The following is a 22,769-nucleotide window of genomic DNA, read 5'->3' as shown; positions in this document are numbered from 1 at the left end:
AGAGAGTTATGTCTTGTAGGTATTCATTGATTGTATGCGCCGAGTTGGATCTAATCCAGAACTTTTTTGTTTTTCTTATCAGTGATAAGATAATATTTTTATTATCGAGACAAGCCTAACTTGCTAACCTAGAGCTCTAGCAGTTCAAAGAAGATTCCTAACCAATCAATAGCAAAGGTTCCTTCCCAGGATTGACGTTACCACTACCTCCACTAATATCTAACTTAATTAGGTTAGATCACCTTGGAATTGGTAGTGGCAGGCGGTCAAGGCTTTAACGCTCGAACCACGACTGCGAAATGGGGGAAAGGGGCCACTGGTACTCAATTTAATCCCTGTCCCCTTTCGGTTGCCCTGCACCCTGAGGTTTTGTGGTAAGGAAATTTGCTTGACCAGCAACACTTTCCCCTGAAGTAGCCCGAACCCTTTTGTCTGTCAACATCACACGTCGGTTCGTATCCAGAGAGTTTCTAGATAGAAACATCCTCCGACAATTAATATACAACGACAATTAGGCTTGGACGCTTTCTTGGCCTTGTACCTTTATTCTATTACAATCAATTCTCTTGTTCTTCTCTAACAGCTACCCAATCCAATACCATCATCACAATGCCTCCAGCCACCGCCGCCGAGAGCGCGTCGCCAATTGGCATTGCTAATCTGCCTAACCAGCGACACAAGATTGTTGCGAAGAGAGGTGCAGCTTTCACTATTATGGTACTATATCTTGTGAGCCCTAGATTGTTGTGATCCATATCATTAATAGCTATATTAGGTTGCCGGTGAATCTGGTTTGGGCAAGACCACTTTCATCAACACTCTTTTCTCCACGACCATCAAGAACTATGCCGATCACAAGCGACGACATCAGAAGCAGGTTGACAAGACCGTCGAAATCGAGATTACCAAGGCTGAACTAGAGGAGAAGTTCTTCAAAGGTAACTAGCTCTATCCCAAAGCTCAATTAGCTAGCTACCACTCACTAACTATCGTATGTGTAGTTCGCCTAACTGTCATTGACACACCTGGCTTCGGCGACTACGTGAACAACCGAGATTCATGGATGCCCATCATTGAGTTCCTTGATGACCAGCATGAGTCTTATATGCTCCAGGAGCAACAACCCCGCCGCCAGGACAAGATCGACCTCCGTGTCCACGCTTGCTTGTACTTCATTAGACCCACTGGCCACACCTTAAAGCCTCTGGATATTGAGGTCATGAAGAGACTCTGCTCAAGAGTTAACCTGATCCCCGTTATTGCCAAGGCTGATACTCTGAGCCCCGTTGACCTTGCCAAATTCAAGGCTAAGGTATGTCTACTTATTTATAGGTTAATTGTTCTACTGACTAACGTGTATTTAGATCCGTGCTGTCATTGAGGCCCAGAGCATTAAGATCTACCAGCCACCGATCGAGGAGGACGATGAGGCTGCTGCCCAGCACGCACGTAGTCTCATGGCCGCCATGCCTTTCGCTGTTATCGGCTCGGAGAAGGACGTCAAGACGGGCGATGGTCGTATCGTGAAGGGCCGTCAGTACTCATGGGGTGTTGCCGAAGTCGAAAACGAGGACCACTGCGACTTCAAGAAGCTACGTTCGATCTTAATCCGCACTCACATGCTTGACCTCATCCACACGACCGAGGAGTTGCACTACGAAGCGTACCGAGCTCAACAGATGGAGACCCGGAAGTTCGGCGAGGCCCGCCCCCGCAAGCTGGACAACCCCAAGTACAAGGAGGAGGAAGAGGCCCTTCGCAAGCGCTTTACCGAGCAGGTCAAGGTCGAGGAGCAGCGATTCCGACAATGGGAGCAGAAGCTCATCGCCGAACGTGACCGCCTTAACAAGGATCTCGAGCAGACCCACGCTCAGATCAAGCAGCTCGAGAATGAACTCGAGCAAATGCAAGGCAGCCTTGCTCGTAGCGGCCGCCGCTAAGGAGTTTCGCTCTATATACCCCCAAATTCGCCAACGAAACGATTTGATTCCGCTAGCGCTAGTTTAATGCTTCCGTCTAATAGGGAGTATGGAGTTGTTGAGAACGCCGGGTCCCAGCAGCATCTCTGATTCTACGGGATGATGGGTCGTTGATGGATGATATGCTTACAAGCTAATTTACATGTGTCGAGAGGTGAATTGTCAAGGTCCTAACGGTTGGTGTTGTTGTGTCTGCTAATGGCAGGGAAAGGAGGGTTACGGACTGGCAAGCGTGTTGTGGCTTACCTGCGATATCAAAATATTCTCCCTTTTGGAGGTCAACTTGTGACCTCCGTTTCTCTCCAGATCAGTTAGGTTTATTTTACGATGTAATCGCAAATTTCTATGATACCAGTAAAGCAAACCAGGGCCTTTTTATTTACCGTGTAACTCCACCCGCTCACTCTTAAACCTGGTCAAACTGGACCCTATGGCGTTTTTAATGCTACATATGAGCTCATCGATTTAATCAATATAATTACATGTAGTCCCGTAACCCTACAGCTATGTATTTACCAATTTTCCCATTACTAAACGGCGTCCATTGCTGCTCTCGTAGCTAACTGTTCGTTCTTATTCCCCAGCTTCGAAATCTGCAGGAACGCGTCTACACCATATCCTTCTAAGCTATGTAATTCTAAGCTACCAGCCCAGTACTCAGCGTACACCCGACTTAACGGGAGACCCATGCCGAGACGGAGGTTAGGTGGACGAGTAGACAGTGAGGAGAGCGAGCTATCGTGGCCTGACCGCTCGCTCTGCAGCCTATGCAGCTTCCCGTCGTCGACCTTAAGCTCCTGCAGCGTAGCTGCCATGAGCGGGACCTGTCCGAGATTCTCGAGGCGCTGGTTCTTGAGAGGTCCTTTGCCGAAGGACCATAGATACGGAAGGATGTCTCGTGGGATACCGCCGCCCTGGTCCGAGATGCGGATGATGACGTGCTGCTGTGCCTCACATAAGGTCACTTCAATAGGTGGTGGGTTTGAAGCGGGGTCTTTGCTTTGTTGGTGCTTTTCAATGACGGCCTGGACCGAGTTCCGGAGGAGCTCGCCTATGATATACTCTAGGTGGCTTAGGATATACGGGAATGAGGAGTCCATATGCCCATTGACCTTAATCTCGGGGATCCTAGTGTCGGGTCCATTAGCAGATCGTGCGAGGTCCTGGACGGCTTTGGCACAGTGCTCGATTACGTCCTTAGCTACGCACTTGATGAATACCTCGCCGATGAAGTCGGACTCGGAAAGCTTGGCTCCGGGCGAGAACCAGTGCGAGTTGAAGGTTTCAGTTAGGGCGAGATGTTGCTCTGCGATTACTCTACGGGATATTCTCTATAATGGGGTGTGATATTAGCTCGGATTACATTTGAATTGCTGTAACGAAGCGACTCACGGATCGTAAGATGGTGTTCATAAAGTGATCCAGCTCGGCTGCAGACATTAACCCACTACACTCAAGTATGCCCATGGCTAACTTCGGGATTACAGTCAAGTGGGCACGTAGCATCTTGGCAATCTCTTTACAAAGATGTTCATTGTCCTCGAGCGTCTTGACTTCTCTGATGCGGCGGAACGTGTCGAATGCGGTATAGTAAAGCTCATATACGTCGCTAATATGTGGATTCGTGACAACTACATAGGGCAAGCGTTGCATGTCACGGATCCGGTGAGCGATTCTCGTGGGGAGTTCGGTTCGAACATAGTTTGCGGAGCTGATCAGTCGCGCCTCCGTCAACGATCGACCAAATACCATCAATTGTCGCAAGCTAATGGGACGAGCTTCCTTTACTACCCATCTACATACATATAAGACGGCTACTATCAGTCACACGATACTACAAGTAGACATGAAACGGGAACACCATACTCATCTAGGACCTGCACCGGCCTCCATTTCGCCGCGTGCGACCACCGCTTGCTTGTTATACTAAAACTATTACGATCGGTTATCAATCTCGAGGTGAGTAACGGCGAAAGAGGGATCCGAGCTGGGATAATCGAAGCTCTCGAACGGTAGGTCAACCGCAGGGCTTTGGTGGCATCTTGCACCGCGAATGGTAACATGCCGATGATTCCATGCCAGAGTGAACGATACAGCAATTGGAAAGGATACACGAAAAAAGAAAAAAAAAGGAAGTAGGAAAGGAAGAAAGAAAGAATGTGGTGCTTTCACTTTTTTTGGAGAGAGAGTTTGCGTTTGGAGTTGAGCTGTGAAACTCGCCCTCACATGTTACCTACTCCGGGGCTAAGACATCAATGGGGAGCATACCATAGCGGCAAAGGGTGGTTTTGAGAAACGGTTATTCATACTTATAATTATTTACCTGAAAAACATCGTTTTTGTCTAGATTATTATGTTTTTATAAAAAATCATTTTCGGGTAAAAAATCGTTTCCGAACTTGAAATTAAGATTTTTTTTTGATTAGATAACATATATAATATTAAATAATAAGACATTCTCGCGTGCATGTGTTAAACCCCAATTGGCCTAGTAGTAAAACCCGTAACCCATAAATCCCGTAAAATGTTCAAAGTCCACTGTTCGAATCAGCTCGAGTGTAAAAAAAAAAAAATTAAAAAAAAAAAAAAGAAAAAAAATTTAAAAATTTTGTTTTTTTTTCGAGAAACAATTATTCGTCGAGAAATAATTCTCTGAGAAATAACGTTGCCTCTCTAATGAATAATGCATATGGGAGGTACGGTACTCGGTCGAGGAATCGTTTCTCAAAACCACCCTTTGCCGCTATGGTAGACATGTTCCGGTTTCGCTAGCGCTGCAGTGACGGTAACGAGGTGGTGACCTATGACTCTGAAAGGTCTTAGTGTTAAGGCAAAGGACTTGCTTAGTGTGTATGGCTTGCAGAGCGGGAATGATGAATAATACCCCACATTTCTTTAATCGGCATGCCATTAGGTAGCAGAATCTATACCGTACCGGTATACAGGTAGGTACATTCATACCGGACAGGCAATTTCCAACCCTAACAAAAAAGGACCTCAACACAGACCTTTAATCATTGCGTGTTTTATTCCCTTCCACTAATATATATTTTACTTCGTTGTTGTAACCGTGTTGTAATATGATAATAGATAATATTGAAATTTTAGTCAGGTTGTTGTGCTAGTATAACTAGGCGAAACAGTATATTCTATACGAGGCAAGTAGGTACATAGAGAAACACGTATTACATTAGGTGTTTTAATAGAATTACCAAGTTCTTGTCTGTGTTTTTATTAATTAAATTAACTGAATGAACAAGCATCTTATAGATACATATATCCAAGCATATTATATTAAATAGGACTTAGGCAACATGTATTTTCTATATTATACTTATTATGCCTCTATCAACTTGAGCTCTCTTTAGATATGTAGGTAGGTACCTACTTAGATGAAGAAATCCCACTTGCTGCCTCGGCCATGTGGATGCTTACCGTAGTAACGTCATTGCCAATTGAGAGGTAAAAAGTATTGGCGGGGCTTTTACAATAAGCACATCGTTTAGTCAGCTACGGCGTCCATATGTAGAAGTCTTTAGTAGGAAAGTCTATTGTACATTATTATTCCAGTAGTTTCACCTAGGAATATGACTGGTTGCAAAGTATAAGCTACCTTAGGTATATGTACCTTATAAAACATTAGCCCGCGTCGTAAGGTTTAGAATATTCAATGTTCCTTACCATAGTGTAGAAAAAGTAACGAAACCGTCCCCGCTGCGCCTTCTGCTCCGCGCTCTAGGCTACCTTATCCAAAAAAAGGTACGCTGCTACCTGTACACGTATGGACCCGAGGTGTCACAGCCCACTTTCTACTCCCATCTAGCGCTTGTTGGCCTGGTAAGTCGATGAAGCAATTCTGTACTAGAGCTTCACCTCCGTTTTCTTTCCTTCAGATTTCAGATATTTCTCCTTCCCCCAATCTACATTTTACAAACCTGCGCCTAGTCGCGTAACTTCATTAAACTCCAATTCTAGCTCCCCCGACTGCTCTTGCTGCAGCGGCTAGTAGTGAGCTGCGCTGCGCCGCCTCTCCTGCTATTTCTTTCCACGCCACCCGTCGTAGCCCCGCTGTGTGTGCAGCTGGACCTCGACTATATTTTTATCCTGCGGGTTTGGGAGGACCATTCGACATTGAGCCTGGAAGTCGGCAGCGGAGATTGTTAGAGATAGTATTAAGTAAATCATAGGCAACCATGGTAAGCTCATGTCTCTGACTAGCACTATTGAACTACTTTAACTACCTATTTTTTCTTTACTACTCTTACTCTACCAAAGAAACGCCACGCGATAGCCTCTTTATTGAACAATCTTTCCCTATTCGTGCGCGCCATACCTTTCCTAGACCTTCCCAAGCCAACTCTAGGCAAACTCTTTAATTCCAATCAAATATCTAATGACATAAACTCCGACCCAACTTATCCGCTTCCAATCACGAGTCTAGAGCCAGCTAACGGTATCCTTCACCTATCAGAGCTACGATTCCGAAATCCACTCGCCGAACGAGATGGTGGTAGATACCCAGGACGAGATGGTCGTCCAACCGACCCTAAATGAGAAAGATCAGGTCACAGAGATCAATCCAGAACAACTGGAAAACGATGCTGAGAATCTCGAGAGCGCTATCTTGGCTACCGATTGTGCGTATGAGCCCTAGATAGCATTAATTGGATACCTTTACTTCAGAAGATATTCCCACTAACAAACGCTCCCATTCTAGTTGAGGCTATGAAAGAGATAGTACTGCCACCTCTCCTAGACGAACCTAAGATCGTAGAAGATGTCGTCAATACATGGACTGTACAAAACTGGAGGGCACTCTCTAAGAAGGAGCACGGCCCCGTATTTGAAGCCGGCGGACACCCATGGCAAGCACCTATTAAATACCCTTTACTCGAAGAGCTGGCTTGCTGACTTGGCTGAGCAGGCGAATTCTCCTCTTTCCGTTTGGAAATGGTGTCGACCAATCCTCGGTATATCTTGAACATGGCTTCCCAGATGTCAGTAGTATACCAGAGGACTGGAGCTGCTGTGTACAGTTCGGGCTGGTCATGTGGAATATTAATGACCCATCTCTCTTCTACCATCATACAGCCCACCACCGCTTTACAAAGGAGGAGAGTGATTGGGGTTTCACGCGGTTCCTCGAGTTAAGGAAAATGTTCCAGCAACCGTGGGATAATTCCGGCCACCCGCTCGTCGAGAACGATTCCGTCAATATCACCGCCTACGTTAGAGTGGTCGAAGATGAGACTGGCGTGCTATGGCACAACTTCAATAACTACGATTCTAAGAAGGAAACGGGTTATGTTGGTCTGAAGAACCAGGGTGCCACATGCTACCTTAATTCGCTATTACAGTCGCTATTCTTCACAAATGCTTTTCGAAAGGTTAGATGAAAACTTCTAAAGAGGAATTTATCCAGTAGTAAAGAAGGTGCACTAACATGTTTTAGGCCGTTTACGAAATCCCAACGGCAGAAGACGAGAGCATAACTAACAGCGCCTACGCCCTCCAGAGATTATTTTATCAGCTTCAGATTTCAAATCAGGCCGTAAGCACCAACGAACTAACGAAGTCATTTGGTTGGGACACACGACATATCTTTGAGCAACAAGATGTGCAGGAACTATCCCGTAAGCTGATTGAACGTATGGAGGAGAGGATGAAAGGCACCGCAGCTGAAGACGCTCTTCCACGTATGCTCAGCGGGAAGATAAAAACGTACGTTTCCTGTATTGACGTTGAATATGAGTCCAGCCGAGTTGAAGACTTCTGGGATATCCAACTCAATGTCCGGGGAATACCAAACCTTGAGGAGAGCTTCAAAGATTATATTCAGCAGGAGACTCTTGATGGTGACAACAAGTACTGGGCAGGCGATGAATTCAAGTATCAGGATGCTCGCAAGGGTGTGATATTCAAGAGCTTTCCCGAAGTATTACATCTACATTTGAAGCGGTTCGAGTACGACATCCAACGCGATACGATGATGAAGATCAACGACCGTTTCGAATTCCCCGAGGCTCTTGACCTGAAGCCTTACCTTGACCAGGATGCAGACAAGTCCGAACCGTGGGTATATAAACTGCATGGAGTCCTGGTGCATAGTGGTGACTTGAATGCGGGCCACTACTATGCCTATCTTAAGCCCAACAAGGACGGCTGGTTCTACAAGTTCGACGATGACAAAGTGACAAAGGCAACCATCCGAGAGACACTAGAGGAGAATTTTGGGGGTGAATACCCAGCCTCGTTTTTGCAGTCTCGCACAGGCCTCCAAAAGAAGTCCCCGATCATGCGTCAGATGAGTGCGTATATGTTGGTCTATATCCGAGAGTCTCGGTTGGATCAAGTTTTGACGCCAGTCAAGAATGAAGATTGTCCGCCACATCTCCGTAAGCTTCCTCGAGTAACTCAAGTTAAGGATTAAGCTAATATATTATACTTAGAAAAACGTCTGGATGAAGAGGCGGCTGCGCGTGAAGCTAAGAGAAGAGAACGTGAAGAACAGCATCTTAAACTTCCTGTTAAAGTCATCACGGAAGAGACATTCAAACGCCACGGTTCCACCGACCTTACAAACTTCGACTCTAACCCCGAAGAAGATCCAGCAGCCCCTAGGTTCTTCACCCCGGAAAAGGCAACCTCAGTCTTCAAATTTATTAGAGATTCTATTGTTGGGTATCCCAAACCCAAACCCGGGCAGACCGAAGCCGAAACAAAGGCCGAAGGCGACCTATATGCCAAGAGAATTCGCTTGTGGATTATGGTAAATCGCCAGAATAAGACGACTAGACCTGATCAGCCGATTATGAACATGGACGCGAAACTGGGAGATATTTATAAGAACATGATCACAGCAAATAGAGATAATGCCATGAGAGTATGGGCGGAAGTTGCAGATGATGTTGATGCTGAAGGGCAACCTGTTTGGCCCATATATCAGGGCAATGCCAATGATGTCATCGTTAAGAACGACCTGATTCTTCTCTTCTTGAAACATTTCGATGCTGAGAGGCAAATTCTCGAAGGAGTGGGTCATATCTATGTAAGCAGGGAGAAGAAAGTTGAAGATCTAGTGCCTGTGATTGCCAAGAAGATGGGCTGGGGTGACAAGTTACCCTCGGGAGAACAGTTGGCTATGTGGGAGGAAATTAAGCCAGCAATGATCGAGAGTCTTAAGGCGAAACAGACCTTGAAAGCTGCTGAGCTTCAGGATGGAGACATTATATGCTTCCAGAGAATCGCCGAGCGGAAATCGGGCGAACTTCTTGGCAAGATCCCTCGTCTTGGAGATAAGAACTCGGAGGAGACGCCTAAACGATGGGACCGATATGACGACGCTAAGGGATTTTACGACTTCCTCTGCAATAAGCGAGAAGTTCGCTTCGATCCTCACCCTCGCTGCGAGAGAACCGATTACCAGAGCTTTATTCTTACACTAAGCACGAAAATTACTTACGATCAACTTTCGGAGAGAGTTGGCGAGGAGTTAGGCGTAAATCCTACTCACATACGCTTCTTCACGGCCAACGCTTCTACGGGAAGCCCCAAGGCGGCAGTTAGGAGGGCTGTCAGTCAAAACCTCGGTACCATACTGAATCCAAATAACTACACCCAACAAACGTTGCAGACCAAGCCCAACTCTCTTTTCTTCGAAGTTCTAGACATGAGTCTTGCAGAACTAGATACGAAAAAGAATGTTAAGGTGACTTGGTTGAGTGAGGGCATGACGAAGACGGTGAGTTTTCCGGGATGTATATATGGAATATATCTAATTAGGATTTTCTAGGAAACATTTGACATCTTGGTAAATAAGCAAGGGCACATTGAAGATCTTGTGCAGGCCTTTGTAAAGAAGGCGCAGATCAAGGACGAACACGAGGGTGGTCGAATTCGGGTTTATGAGATTCATCACCACAAATTTCACCGGGAGCTCGTGCCTAACTATCCAGTTCTTAGTATTAACGACTACACCGACGTGATAGCGGAACGAGTTCCGGAGGAGGAAATGGACGCTGATGAAAGAGATTTTATCAAGGTCATTCATTTCCAGAATGACGCCAGTCGGGTCCACGGAATCCCATTCAAATTCCTCCTCAAAGAGGTACGTGTATGAGCATACATAATAAAGAGAGAGACGACTAATTCAGACCAGGGTGAACCCTTCTCCGAGACAAAGAAGCGACTAGAGAATCGAACAGGTATCAAGGGCAAGGCTTTCGAAAAGATCAAATTCGCAATAGTGCGACGATTCCAGAAGCCGGCTTATATCAACGACGGTAAGGGATTATGCCACAATAATTACGATGCACAGCTAACATGACACAGAAGATGTGCTTTTCGATGAGGGAGGCACCATAGAAGACGACGTCGTGCTTGGGCTGGACCACCTGGATCGTTCAAGAACAACGCGGAATGGGGGAGAAATGTTCCTCAAGTAGATTCGCCTACATATTTCATTGAATCCTACTATGAGGAGTGCGAATGTGCTCCCTATGTCCCCTTGGGGGCCAGCTAAGTATCACGGAAGGAACTCATTGAGGATCCCGGCCGATGACTGATAACCGACGACCCGGATATACCTTTTGTATTAAGTATTCTGCGGCACTTTTCTCCCATCCCCGAAGACGTGCAGGAGATTCAAAACACACAGCGAGAAAAGCAAAGAGGGATCAACCAGGGGGCAAAGGTCAATTGGACCCCTTAGTATAGCATGGTTAGTCGGACAAGACGGTACGGAAAGGCGATCACACAGAAACGTGTCCGGGGCAAATCGGACAAGGTTTAGGGGCAAGTTAAGGCATCTCTCTACGGAGCAGCACGGGAGTTGCAAAACTGGCGGTGGACTTTGACCTGGGCATTGAATTCGTGGATCTAGATGCGAAATGACCGCAGGGTCCGGGCAAAGTTGGGGCCTACTCTACATACAATCGAGTTCCATCTTTTACGGGGCATGCGTGAATAGAGTTGTTGTATAGAAAATTACTTGCGTACGTACATGCGAAAGCTCTTTTCTTTGTCTTTTTCTCTGAACTATGGTATTGTACGATGCGAGAATGAATGCGATCGAGGCGGACTAACAGGATTTTGTTATACACTATTAAAAAAAAACCCCATGCCTATTCCCCTATTCTGAACAGTGCATAGTGTGTCACTATTAAGAATCATTGCTACTCCCGACAAAAACAGAATAAGTAGGTACCTAACCTATATTCAAGGTCAGGGCCCAATAGCCATCCATACTACCTTAGGTACCTAAGTTTACATTTTGCTCATTCCCTCTATGGATCTTTGTTAGCTATTCACTCGATAAGATTATGGTGCGCTTCTACGAAATTTCCACTTACTTGATTGGTAGCCGTAGAGTTGGTCAATCAACAACACAGCTGCGGCAAATAGGCAAGTAACCTAGGTAGATATGACTCGTGCGCGTACGTTTCGTTCATTCATCAAGATGGCCGTCTTCGTCGGACTCGTCTTCGCGCTCATACTCGTAGACGTACTTGCCCTCGGTCGGCGTTGGGCTGAAGCCGTAGGGATAGCGCTCGGTGTCATCGACGAGAGGCTGGTCCTGATCCTGATCCTGGGGTTTAGCGCGACGGGGTCGGCCGCGCTTGGTGGTGGTGGTGGTTGACGTCTTCTCTGGGGTCTGGGGGGTAAGGACTTCGCGAGGTGCGTTCTATGCTTCCTCGTTGGTGTCGCTGGTACCCGATTTGGTGGTGGCGGTGTCCGAATTCGTGTTGTTGAAGGCGGTTTCCATGTCTGCTAGGGCGGTCTTGAAGACCGTGTCGAATAGGTCCTTGTTGCTGTTCTTGGTCTTAGCCTTGCTTTTTAGTAGGGGCTCGGACTGGGCGAGAATGGGAGGTTGAGACGGGGGTTTGGGCTTGGCCTTAGGCATTGTGACGAGGCCGTAACTAGACCAGATTCCGATGCCAGTGTTTTTCTCCTAGTCACTACCGTTCTGGTCCGGGACCTGCTGTTCGTTCTGCCGTTCGCGCTGGCGGGCTGTCTTGGCTTGCTGTTTGCAGGCGCGGCAACACGCTGTTGAGTCCTCGTCGCGGAATTCTCCAGCGTTTTGGACGCCTGTCGAGCAGCGTCCGAGGCGTCTAGCTTTGAGAGCTTCGCGGCAGTACCGATTGCGCTTCTTGGAGCCGAGGATGGAGTGGCAATTGGTCGTGATGCACTCGGAGTAGTAGTGGTATTGTTTACACATGGTAGGCTACTGGGAATAGAAAAGTAATTGGTAGGTGGGAAGAGGTTCTCTAATTAGCTTGGTATCGCCGATGAGAGAAAATATGACGTGAACTGCTGGTGTAATAACAAGCATGACAGCGTAGCAAGTGGTATATAATATGGAATTCCAAAGATACCACTACTTTTAGATCGTACAGGTAAATATCACCGATGTTGATTGGCAACGGCGTGTATGTGTAGTCTTTGTTGCTAGGACAATTGTCGTTCTAAGTGGTAACGGGCTGTTGGTAAGGAATTGGCAGTGCAGCTAAAAACGAGGCAACACAACGCCTTTGGTCCTTGCTGCTACTATGTCTACTTTGCGGACTTTTAGTGTATTTACGCTTGTTGAGTTTACTTATGAATAGTTGCATAGATACCTGTGTTTACAGCAAGATGGGAGTTATATAAAATACTATGAGAATGGTCAACCCTTTCTTATATCGTTCTTCGCCCTCTTCTACTGACATGGAGAGTACATGATTATATTATTTCCCTACTTACAAAAACTGATTTGATACAGGTAGGTTTGTTTTATTTAAGGAAATATATTCTTAGAGATATATAATAATCTAATTAATATAGATGGTAATACAGTTGTAGACTATAATATATATACATCTCTAACTCGCCCACAACGGGTACTAATACAAACCCTTAAAGATAAATAGCACCATGGTACTATAGACTTGAAATGATCAAATATGCAATTACAAGCTTATATGTTAAATAATATATTTCAACAATCTTCGAGATTCTATAATATTTAGGGGGTAGCATATCCTCTCGTATTCCTATAACTATATCGACACATTTCATAGTTACCAAGATATGAGTCATAACATTTACATCTGTAAGTAGAGAGATGTTATCATCATGTCCATATTTTAACATTGGCGATCTATAGTTATGCTTATAAATTCACTCACACGCCATAACCCTAGTACCTAGCTTCATCACCTTAAGCTCGTACTCGCCCTGATTTAAACTCTCTTAAACCAAAAGTTCCTATGAGAGTTTACAAAAGTTCCAATACGTAAAAGTAGGATACTGCATAACGTTACAAAATCATGCGGATGATGTCACATATATGCATGGCTTTCGGGAATAGTTGCATGCCTAATCCCGGATAGGTAAAGTCTAACTTCCGATTTGGGATCAGCTCGCCTGCTATGCGGAAGCCGAAAGTTAATAAGTTAATGCACGGTTTATAAGCAGTTGACCTTTGCGCTCGCTCTATTCGCTTTGTATTAGTTATCAAGCCATTAAGGTAATACAATCTCCAAGATTACCTAGAATAAGTGGAAATGAAACTGTGAAGTCGTGAAGCCAAGACGGGACCATTGCCCATCCATGCCAGATGTCTCGGACTTATCGTGACTTCGTCACCATTTCACATATACCATCTCGTACAAGCAAACAGCTTCTCCGCAGGTTCCGTCCAACCAGCTGCCTATTATTTATAATATTTGTCACCAGATAAAAGGCCGAGTTGGGGTGGGCGAGGCTTGGCATGGATTTAAGGTAGTTATAGGATATATAAAAAGTAAAGAGCCCATGAGCTTTTCTATTTTTCCTCTTCGAATTGCTCGAAGCAATATAAAATTCACCAAGTCTTCAACCTATAGAAGCTTAGTAAATATGGCAACGGCACACACTATCCAAATCACTCCCGACAATACTGGGCTATGGAAGATTCAACAGGACGAAGCCGCGGCGAAGAAAGCTACTGAACTGTTGCAGGAAGACATCGAGGTAGGTCGAGCTCTAATCATCAAATGAAACACGGCTCTAATACAAGGCTTAGAAACATCATGTGTTCTTCAATGATACGGGCTACCATAATCAGTAAACTCCCATCGTATATTTTGTGGCTTAGATGGAAGCGTTGACCTATTCCTTAGTATAAGTCATCACATCCTAGCCTTATACGGCACAGGCGCCTCACCCGAGATTCTGAAGAAAGCCTATGACGTGAACAAGACGTACCAAAGGCCAGCTAAAAATATCCGTGAGAATGTCGTCGAAGAGCTCGGGGACTGGGAGAAAACTAAGAAGTATCTTGGTAAAGGAGGGTGAGTCGAAATTGATTGCCAAATTTTAGAAGCCATAAACTGGTTTTATAATTATCTCTAAACTATCGCCGGCATATTGGCTGACATCCTAGTTAAAGATATTACAACGAGTTCCTGGTCTTTTTTCAAAATGAAATCGACAAACTAGGCTGGGAGAAGACACTTAGTGAACACATGTTCAAGGGCGATGAGAGAAGTGAAGACATGCTGCTTCGAATGGTCGGTGGTAAGCTCTATAAATGACATAATTCTAGTCAATATCACATGTTGATACTGAAATTAGGATTCTTTCACCCCATAATCCAGCTAATGTACGGCATCGAGTGGAAACAACCTGCCATAGTCGCCATGGCTCTGGCCCAAGCAGCCGTCCATAAAGATGACCTAAGGAAGTTTCTATATACGACCGAAGAAGCTGCAAAGTCAAATACAGAACCCATGCCCAGTATCGAGAGCCTACTAAGGGAAGTTAAGGCGAACGAAAAGCTCGTAACTTCTATTTACGGCACAGATGAGCCAACCAAAATTAGTAAGGGCGTCTTTGGTAAAGCATGGGACGAGATTGTCGAGCTAGCGAGCAGGGTGAAGGTCAAGCCGGAAGAACTAGACGAGAAGAATGCCGAGATGTATCACGTAGCCGTATACGAAGGTGCCTCCGCAGCTTTCTATCCTGGCAAGGAGCCTAAGTTCGACTTCTTCATTATGTATGTCTTCTTACCTACCCTCCATAACTCATGATGTTTACTCACGGCAAATAGGCACCACATCAATATTAACCCCATTTACATCATCCTGAATGGCTTGGACTGGATCCCAATCGAAAGTAAAGTGAGGCTCCTCGAATGGAAAATACGACTCGACCTCGTCCAATACGCAGCCGCAGGCTGTCCACCCCTTGAACTCGACAATATCGCCGCATACGTCCCGCGGGCTGGAAAACTGACTCCGGCAAATGGTATGCATTTAAAATACATGGCTTAAAGCACATTCTCACTGAGTGGTAAACTAACTAACTAAACTCTGATATAATAGAACAACTCCCTATAATGCACACCCTGGAAGATGACGGTCACGGCATCAAGCTCTCCCGCGCCGTCAGCATCGGCCAGACTCTAAGCGAGAAGTACGAGGACAAGCCGTGGATTAGGATCAAGGGGGACATGTGGACGAGGATTGCCCACCTCGTCGTCGACTCGTTCCAGACGGAACCACGTTGGGTACGTGGTGCGGGCGAGGATGAGGCGTGGGATGTTATTCCGGATCGGGTGGATGGTGCTAGTGGTGTCAATGGCAAGAATGGGATTTCGGATAAGCTTGATCAGGTACATCTTTAGTTTGATTGAGACAAGGAAGCTGGGGAATGGGGAATGAGAGGGGGAGTATTTGTTGGGTTGTATTATATTGTAACGAGTATTATGATAACGCCACTCCGTTGTATTGGTTGTAGGATATTAGGTAGGTTAGAAGTGTGCGATTAATAACAAAATTGAGAACTGTATATGTTTACATACTCAAGTCCGTCATTTATGTGTTTCGGTGAAGTTTTCAAGACAAATGTTCAAGATTTTTCTATTCGAAGAGCAAAGCAGTGTTATCTTACCGTATATAATGCTCATATCGAATACTAGGAACATGTTTCTTACGGTCGAATAAATTAGGAAAATACGAAAGTTTACAGTCAACTCTTAAATGAGTGAAGACTATAGTCCTCGTCCCTGGAACTTATGATTAGAGGCATCTAAGATTCAAGAAATTGGAGTCTGGTTAACTATACCAAAATGATAACCACGGTTCTTTTCTCTTGTTCATAGACCAAGACGATCCTAACTTGGACTGGTTACATTGAGTATTGTACTGAAACCCAACTTGAATACAGCCAAGATTTGTGAGACGTAGCAGGTGCTAATAAACATGATGGCATACGTTAAGTAGTTATTGTATATTAATTACTATGTATGCAATTATAGTTTGAAGTATATTTAATCTATAGAAAAAATCTAGCTCGAAATGATTCAAGGAGAAAAAAATAGTTAAGCTGTTGCCGTGTAGGTGGAAGGTAATATCTGTTTATCGGTGCAAGGTATAATTCTAAAAGCGGGGGGATTTCGGTCAAGAGGCTGCCCAGGTGGTAGGTACTTGTGCAACTCAGGTAGGTACTTATACTTGTAGCTTCCTTCGTATCGGATGTAATTACTTGTAATCAACTACATCTCCCGGATACAACTTACATATATAAATAAGGCATAAGCAACCTTGTCAAGTTTACAACAAAATTCTAAATCCAACTTACCATTGACCTCGTCAAAGACAACTCCTCACCAAGAAAGTTTAGACGGTTTACACCGCATAACGCGTTTGCATGCTCGGCCTCCGACCGACGCTGCGGGCCCGGCCTGTATGTATATATGCACGAAGCCCCCTTAGGCGTTACTCAATGGAGCAATCGTGTTACTGATTAGGTACTGACATTGGATTGTTTCTCAAAGTCTTTAGTGGAGCTGATCGAGCGGCGGGGAAACCACGGCCAAAGTACAACAAGTCCAGGTTCAAGTCGACCAGTCACACCTACCTTGAGCCCTGCGCAATCTGCGTCACCTGGCAGCTCTAATAGTAATAGCCCTGGCAGAGCCGCTAGAACCACTAAAGCCACAGGTCTAATAGCTGAAGCTGCTAATCAACCACTACCACCCAGCCCACTACTATTACCAGCTACCACTACCACTACTAACATCATCACAAATACAACTTCAACTTCCACCACATCGACGCCGGTCTCGTCACCCCCAGCTTCACCCTTACTAGCTCCTACAATATCTATCTCACCCGTTTCTCCAGCTACAGAGCCGCTTCCTACACCGAAAGAGACTCCAAAGATGGCTCCGGTAAGCTTAGCTATCTCCCGCCACCCTCCAATCTGCAGTAAAACTTGCAACAAAGCAACCAGCTTAACTTAACTTGTTCCTACCACCCCTTTGCAACTTAAATATCTAACGTCTCTTGTGTATATAGTCAGCGAAAGCCACAAATGGCGAAGAAGCGCTTAATAGTGGTATGTAGCTCTACTATCTAATTTATATACTATACCTTATTATTTGTCTAATGAGCTAATCACTTATGTATACGTGCAGGCAAGATCTACTCCGTATCCGGGTTCGTACACGATGTACCATGTCTACTTTATAGTCTTCAGTCGCAAAGCTGACATATTACTTAACTAGACCCGTCGTGGTGGCCGAGGATATGATCGGAGTTGCCATGTACGAGCTTGTGAGAGTCGGTCACGATAACTTAGTCGGTGAAGTCATTCGAATCAATGGTGACCAAGCCACCATCCAAGTTTATGAAGAGACCGGTGCGTGCCATTTAAGCATCTCGCATATCAATACCAAGTAAGAGGATATATAATTAATATTAAAGTGTAGCTGGTATAACTGTGGGCGACCCCGTCTCCAGAACCGGTAAACCTCTTTCCGTCGAACTCGGTCCCGGCTTATTACACAACATCTACGATGGAATTCAACGACCTCTCGAGAAGATCGCCCAACAGTCCAACAGCATTTACATCCCTCGCGGTATTTCTGCGCCTGCTCTCGACCGAACTAAGAAGTGGGAGTTTACACCTACCTTAAAGGTCGGCGACCACATCTCGGGTGGTGACGTCTGGGGATCCGTCTTTGAGAACTCTTTCATTAAGGTACACAAGATCCTACTTCCGCCACGAGCAAGGGGAACTATCACCAGAATCGCTGGAAAGGGTGAATATACTGTGGACGAGAAGATCCTCGAGGTCGAGTTCAATGGCACTAAGACCGAGTATGGCATGATGCACACCTGGCCAGTCCGTGTCCCTCGACCCACGACCGAGAAGCTCTCCGCCAACAAACCCTTCATTGTCGGTCAGCGAGTTCTGGACGCCCTTTTCCCTAGCGTACAAGGCGGTACCGTGGCCATTCCTGGTGCTTTCGGATGTGGCAAGACTGTCATTTCGCAGTCCGTCTCCAAGTTTTCCAACAGCGACGTCATCGTGTATGTCGGATGTGGTGAGCGCGGTAACGAGATGGCAGAAGTCTTAAAGGATTTCCCCGAGTTATCTATCGAGGTTGAGGGCCGCAAGGAGCCTATCATGAAGCGAACAACCCTGATCGCCAATACCTCTAACATGCCCGTCGCCGCCCGAGAAGCTTCTATCTACACGGGTATTACTGTCGCCGAGTACTTCCGTGACCAGGGCATGAACGTGGCTATGATGGCTGACTCGTCATCTCGATGGGCCGAAGCCCTGCGTGAAATTTCCGGCCGTCTCGGTGAAATGCCTGCTGACCAAGGTTTCCCTGCGTATCTTTCTGCTAAGCTAGCCAGTTTCTACGAGCGTGCAGGAAAGACGAGCTGTCTAGGCTCCCCCGAGCGCGAGGGCAGTGTCAGCATCGTCGGTGCCGTCAGTCCTCCAGGTGGTGATTTCTCCGATCCCGTTACCAGTTCGACACTCAGTATCGTCCAAGTGTTCTGGGGTCTCGACAAGAGACTCGCGCAGCGGAAACACTTTCCGTCCATCAACACGTCGCTATCATACAGCAAGTACACGAACACGCTGGACAAGTGGTACGAGAAGGACTACCCCGAGTTCCCACGGTTACGTGACCGTATCAGGCAGCTTCTAACAGACTCGGAGGAGCTGGACCAGGTGGTGCAGCTGGTCGGTAAATCAGCGTTGTCGGACCCCGACAAGATTACGCTGGACATTTCGACACTTCTAAAGGAGGACTTCCTACAACAGAACGGATACTCGGATTACGACCAGTTCTGCCCTATCTGGAAGACGGAATGGATGATGAAGCTTATGGTCGGCTTCCATGACGAGGCGCAGAAGGCTGTTGCACAAGGCCAGAGCTGGTCTAAGGTTCGCGAGGCTACGAGTGACCTCCAGGCGCAACTGCGAAGTCTCAAGTTTGAGCTCCCGAGCGAGGGTCAGGAAGCAATTAGTAAGAAGGTACGTAACCTAGTTCACAGATAAGAACTCGTTCCTATTAGACGGGGATGAAGTTTCACACGCGTAATGAGTTGTACGATGCTAACTCAATTTACAGTACGAGGCTATCCAGCAGACTATGCTGGACAAATTCGCCGCCGTTATGGACGAGTAAAGCGGGAAACGAGGGACTGTAGTTTATCCGACGTTATATGAAGTACTTTTTCTTGAGGTGTTGTCGGGTATATTGGTGTGTACATAGAGAATTGGAGATAAGTCTAGTCCGTAGGCATGCTAATGCCACGGGCTAACGAAGTAAGCAAGCTGAGCTAAACGAGCAGTGTTTAGGGTACTGTTACCAATACAATTGAATTGTTACTTTTACTTTTTCATGGTTGTGATTGTGGCTGATCTGCTCGTGAGAGGGTTTGCTCTGCCCGTTGCTTTTCTTGTTAGGACTTAGTATGGATACGCGAAATATCAAGGGGTTAGGTTGAGTTGGAATAGACTGCGTTGAGTATGGTAGATTGATTGACTACTTGATGGTGGGAAGATAGTCGACTTTAATGGCGTATTATTTGTGAACCTACGATATTAAACGCGGGTTTCATCTCTAACTACGAGGGGTTGAGCATAAAGAGAAATCGTAGACTTCACACATAGCATATCCTAGCTATCATAATACCGATTTTAGACCTTATAGACACAAGAAGCAACTGTCCTGGAGAAAAAGTCTTATTCGACATGATCGCTCACGTCATATCCTACCTTTCTGTCTGTTTGCCTTGTCTCTTAATGCACAACCAGCCATCTAGCCAGCCAGCCAGTCAGCTCTCGACCTTCCATCAGGTTATTATTCATTGATACACGTTTCCCTTGCTCACATGCAAGCGCCAACCCCCCAAAACATACATAGGTACATACACGCTGTACACAAAACTCGCTATTCGAAGATTTTACAAAACGGCCTCGGCTTTAAGCTGAAGTCCCTCCAATGTCATTTTTGACCAACTGCTTTTTTATTTTATCGCAAGACACATAGATTGCGTCTTGTGAAACATTCGCAAACTTCTGCAGCTCTTATCATGTCTCGCCTCTTGATGAAGTATCGTATTACTGGTGCCCGCCAGTGGGTTTATATGTCAATGAGCGGCTCTTCCGCAGCAGGCGGTCTCTCGTTACCCCTCTCGCCTTCCGGTGATCGATCCTGACCCCCCGACTCCTCACTAGCGGTAGCAGTGGCAGTATCACTATCTCCGCCCTGTTCTGCATCATCTGGTCTCTCAGATTGCTGAGCGGCAGCGGCAGCTTCGGCCTCCTCCCGCCGTCTACGCCCGGCCCGCGCCTCGGATTCAACTTGCGCGATATGCCGCTCAGCAACTCCTGGAGCGATACTAGCAAGAAACAGGATACCAGCACGTTCTAACCTCCTAACTTGGTCCATCAACCAGTTGGCATTCGCATGACGTCGCTGCTGCACCAGCCTGGCTGCCGTATCTGCCGGATGTAGTTCCCTCTGCTGTTGTCCGCCATCCGCCACAACACCATTTCCGCCCTGAACGCCCCCGCCCTGTGCGTCTACTTGTACTGCTGCGCCGTGGTGGCCGTCGGCTGGAGGTATCAAGTTCTCCAAGCGTTGGCGGAAAGGGACCCACAGTTGATTCAAAAGGCCAGTGCGGGCGAGAAACATGACAATTGCGGCGCCAATCATGAAAAAGAAGCGAGACCAGCTAGATCTTGGCGATGAGAACAACCAGATGAAGAAGCCAATACGAGCGACCAACCAGATATGCGGCCATAAATGAGCTATTCTAATAGCCTGAATTTGTGGGTTGTCTGCACGAGCTACAGCATGTCCTATATGTGGCATCTGAAGGGGTTGAGGCAAACCATGCTGTTGTTGAGCCTGATGTTGCTGTGGTTGCGCAGGATTATGTCCTATGTGGCTTCGTCCGGCTGGAGGCATTTGTGGTAGGGCTGGCGCTGGTGCCGGCGCCGTATATTGCGGATGGAGAGCATTGGCAAATGTAAGTGGATACTGCCTCTGCACAAATGGTACACTCATAGATGGATTTACGATTCGAGTTGAAGAGCTGAAATATGTTTCTAAGCCGCCATTGAGCAACAAGGCACGAGGTCCACTAGGGGAAGACAGGATATACACCTCTGGTGTGTTTTGAGACGAATGGGTCTGAGTTTGGTGTACAGGTAGGCTTCTGGACTGACCAGCTGCTCTAAACGGATCAGGTGTAGCAGTGGCGCTGCCCGCTCGAGATGGAATTAATGGTGTAGTAACCCCAGGTGGAATAGGATACTGAGCTTGGCCGGTTGCAAGACTTGCTAGGGAAGAGCTGCTAGCATTCCTTCGCATAGCATCAGCCATGACCCTAGTTGCCGCGTTAGTATCCGCAGCTCGTAGAATATCCTGTGCTTCATTATCGTAAAGCTGGCTCCCATTCGGAACAGAGCGTGCCTGAGAACTCCAAGTATTTCCTGGTCGCTGTAATGGATTTGCAAATGTTTCGTTGTAAGTTATTCGCCAGTGTAACCCATTAGTATCGGTTCTCTCACTGATTGTAGTACGCGTCATCTCTGACTGGAACGGCGAAGCTATCCTTCCAGGTGTACTCATTCCCGGTGTTCCCCTTGCGCTGGCAATAGGTATGTCTTGCGCCCCCGGCGTAGCTGTTCGTTGGTTATGGTCGCGAGCTCCTACGTGAGCATTTAGGGCCCTAACCCACTGGTTATACTGCTGCGGAGAAAGGCCAGGCGGAAGGACCATGGGCTGACCTACAGCCGGCATCCCGGGAACAGGCCTTTGAGAACCAAAGCCTAGGCCGTGGTAATGAGGGATTCCAGTGCGCGCCTGAGGCTCGGGTTGGAAGGGATTAGTGTTGGGATGCAGCTGGTGCTGGGAAAGCGGGTTCGCTCCAGTCGAGGGTTGACCGGAAGTAGTGCTTTGGTTTGGAGGAGTCGGGGTGGACGTTGGTCGGCCATCAGAAAGATCTCGTAACACTAGATGTAACGTTTGGTGATCCGTAGAGCGCAGCTATATCGAGATATTTGTTAGACGAATTTCACTCTCTCGGAATTTAACAGTTGGACACATACCGCTTCCGGACCGAATATATCAGTCATTGTCTCGTTATCACGGGCCAATAAACGGCCTCTATGAATGAGACGTTGCGCCTGGTCGGCAGGCTTAGTGCTAACAACATCTCGGATGCGCTCCTTTAGCTGCTTAACAGTGGTACCTATGGGAAGCTTCTGGAGCGCTAGTGGTTGCGGTATGCCTACAGAAGGCGATAGGATTTGTAAGGTAAAGGTCTCAGAGTTTGAGTCAGCTGGAGAGTTTGCTGGGGGTGCTAAGTCGGAGGCCATCGTGATTTATGGCTGCTAGAGAAAGGCTTGGAGGGGTGTAAACGCCGCTCTAGGCGACGGTAATCAAGTGGGAAAAAAGGGAATACGAGGGCGGGAAGTAAATCCTAAATAAAGTTGTGCATTCACCTCGCT

The 22,769-nt window shown here is 46.6% G+C and overlaps 6 protein-coding genes across 6 annotated transcripts; 3 read left to right on the top strand and 3 right to left on the bottom strand.

The window, feature by feature from the left end:
* Positions 1-609: 609 nt before the first annotated feature.
* On the top strand, positions 610-1,940 carry GL218_01896 (Septin like protein spn4; the record flags this gene model as incomplete). The annotated part of the gene is made up of 4 exons (XM_033578380.1): positions 610-717; positions 776-938; positions 1,002-1,312; positions 1,365-1,940. The coding sequence occupies 4 exons, from the start codon at positions 610-612 to the stop codon at positions 1,938-1,940; spliced, it is 1,158 nt and encodes a 385-aa protein (XP_033438480.1).
* A 569-nt stretch (positions 1,941-2,509) lies between these two features.
* On the bottom strand, positions 2,510-4,042 carry GL218_01895 (kinase 2, mitochondrial; the record flags this gene model as incomplete). The annotated part of the gene is made up of 3 exons (XM_033578379.1): positions 2,510-3,310; positions 3,372-3,774; positions 3,846-4,042. 3 exons carry the CDS (start codon positions 4,040-4,042, stop codon positions 2,510-2,512), a joined length of 1,401 nt encoding a protein of 466 aa, XP_033438479.1.
* A 2,130-nt stretch (positions 4,043-6,172) lies between these two features.
* GL218_01894 (Ubiquitin carboxyl-terminal hydrolase 21) lies at positions 6,173-10,423 on the top strand (the record flags this gene model as incomplete). Its single annotated transcript, XM_033578378.1, has 9 exons — positions 6,173-6,175; positions 6,451-6,616; positions 6,697-6,844; positions 6,904-7,366; positions 7,432-8,374; positions 8,429-9,720; positions 9,772-10,086; positions 10,138-10,261; positions 10,311-10,423. The coding sequence occupies 9 exons, from the start codon at positions 6,173-6,175 to the stop codon at positions 10,421-10,423; spliced, it is 3,567 nt and encodes a 1,188-aa protein (XP_033438478.1).
* A 1,505-nt stretch (positions 10,424-11,928) lies between these two features.
* On the bottom strand, positions 11,929-12,195 carry GL218_01892 (uncharacterized protein; the record flags this gene model as incomplete). The annotated part of the gene is made up of 1 exon (XM_033578377.1): positions 11,929-12,195. The coding sequence occupies one exon, from the start codon at positions 12,193-12,195 to the stop codon at positions 11,929-11,931; it is 267 nt and encodes an 88-aa protein (XP_033438485.1).
* A 1,661-nt stretch (positions 12,196-13,856) lies between these two features.
* Positions 13,857-19,431, top strand: GL218_01891 (V-type proton ATPase catalytic subunit A; the record flags this gene model as incomplete). Its single annotated transcript, XM_033578376.1, has 12 exons — positions 13,857-13,970; positions 14,023-14,063; positions 14,120-14,290; positions 14,389-14,516; positions 14,574-14,994; positions 15,049-15,245; positions 15,323-15,612; positions 17,300-17,339; positions 17,419-17,440; positions 17,509-17,642; positions 17,713-19,277; positions 19,375-19,431. The coding sequence occupies 12 exons, from the start codon at positions 13,857-13,859 to the stop codon at positions 19,429-19,431; spliced, it is 3,180 nt and encodes a 1,059-aa protein (XP_033438484.1).
* Positions 19,432-20,391: 960 nt separating this feature from the next.
* On the bottom strand, positions 20,392-22,637 carry GL218_01890 (uncharacterized protein; the record flags this gene model as incomplete). Its single annotated transcript, XM_033578375.1, has 2 exons — positions 20,392-22,305; positions 22,368-22,637. The coding sequence occupies 2 exons, from the start codon at positions 22,635-22,637 to the stop codon at positions 20,392-20,394; spliced, it is 2,184 nt and encodes a 727-aa protein (XP_033438483.1).
* Between the last annotated feature and the right edge of the window lie 132 nt (positions 22,638-22,769).

This window comes from Daldinia childiae, assembly GCF_008694065.1.
Source record: "Daldinia childiae strain JS-1345 chromosome Unknown Scaffold2, whole genome shotgun sequence".
In the NCBI taxonomy this organism is placed as follows: Eukaryota; Fungi; Ascomycota; class Sordariomycetes; order Xylariales; family Hypoxylaceae; genus Daldinia; species Daldinia childiae.
This window is presented reverse-complemented; position numbering and strand designations above follow the sequence as displayed.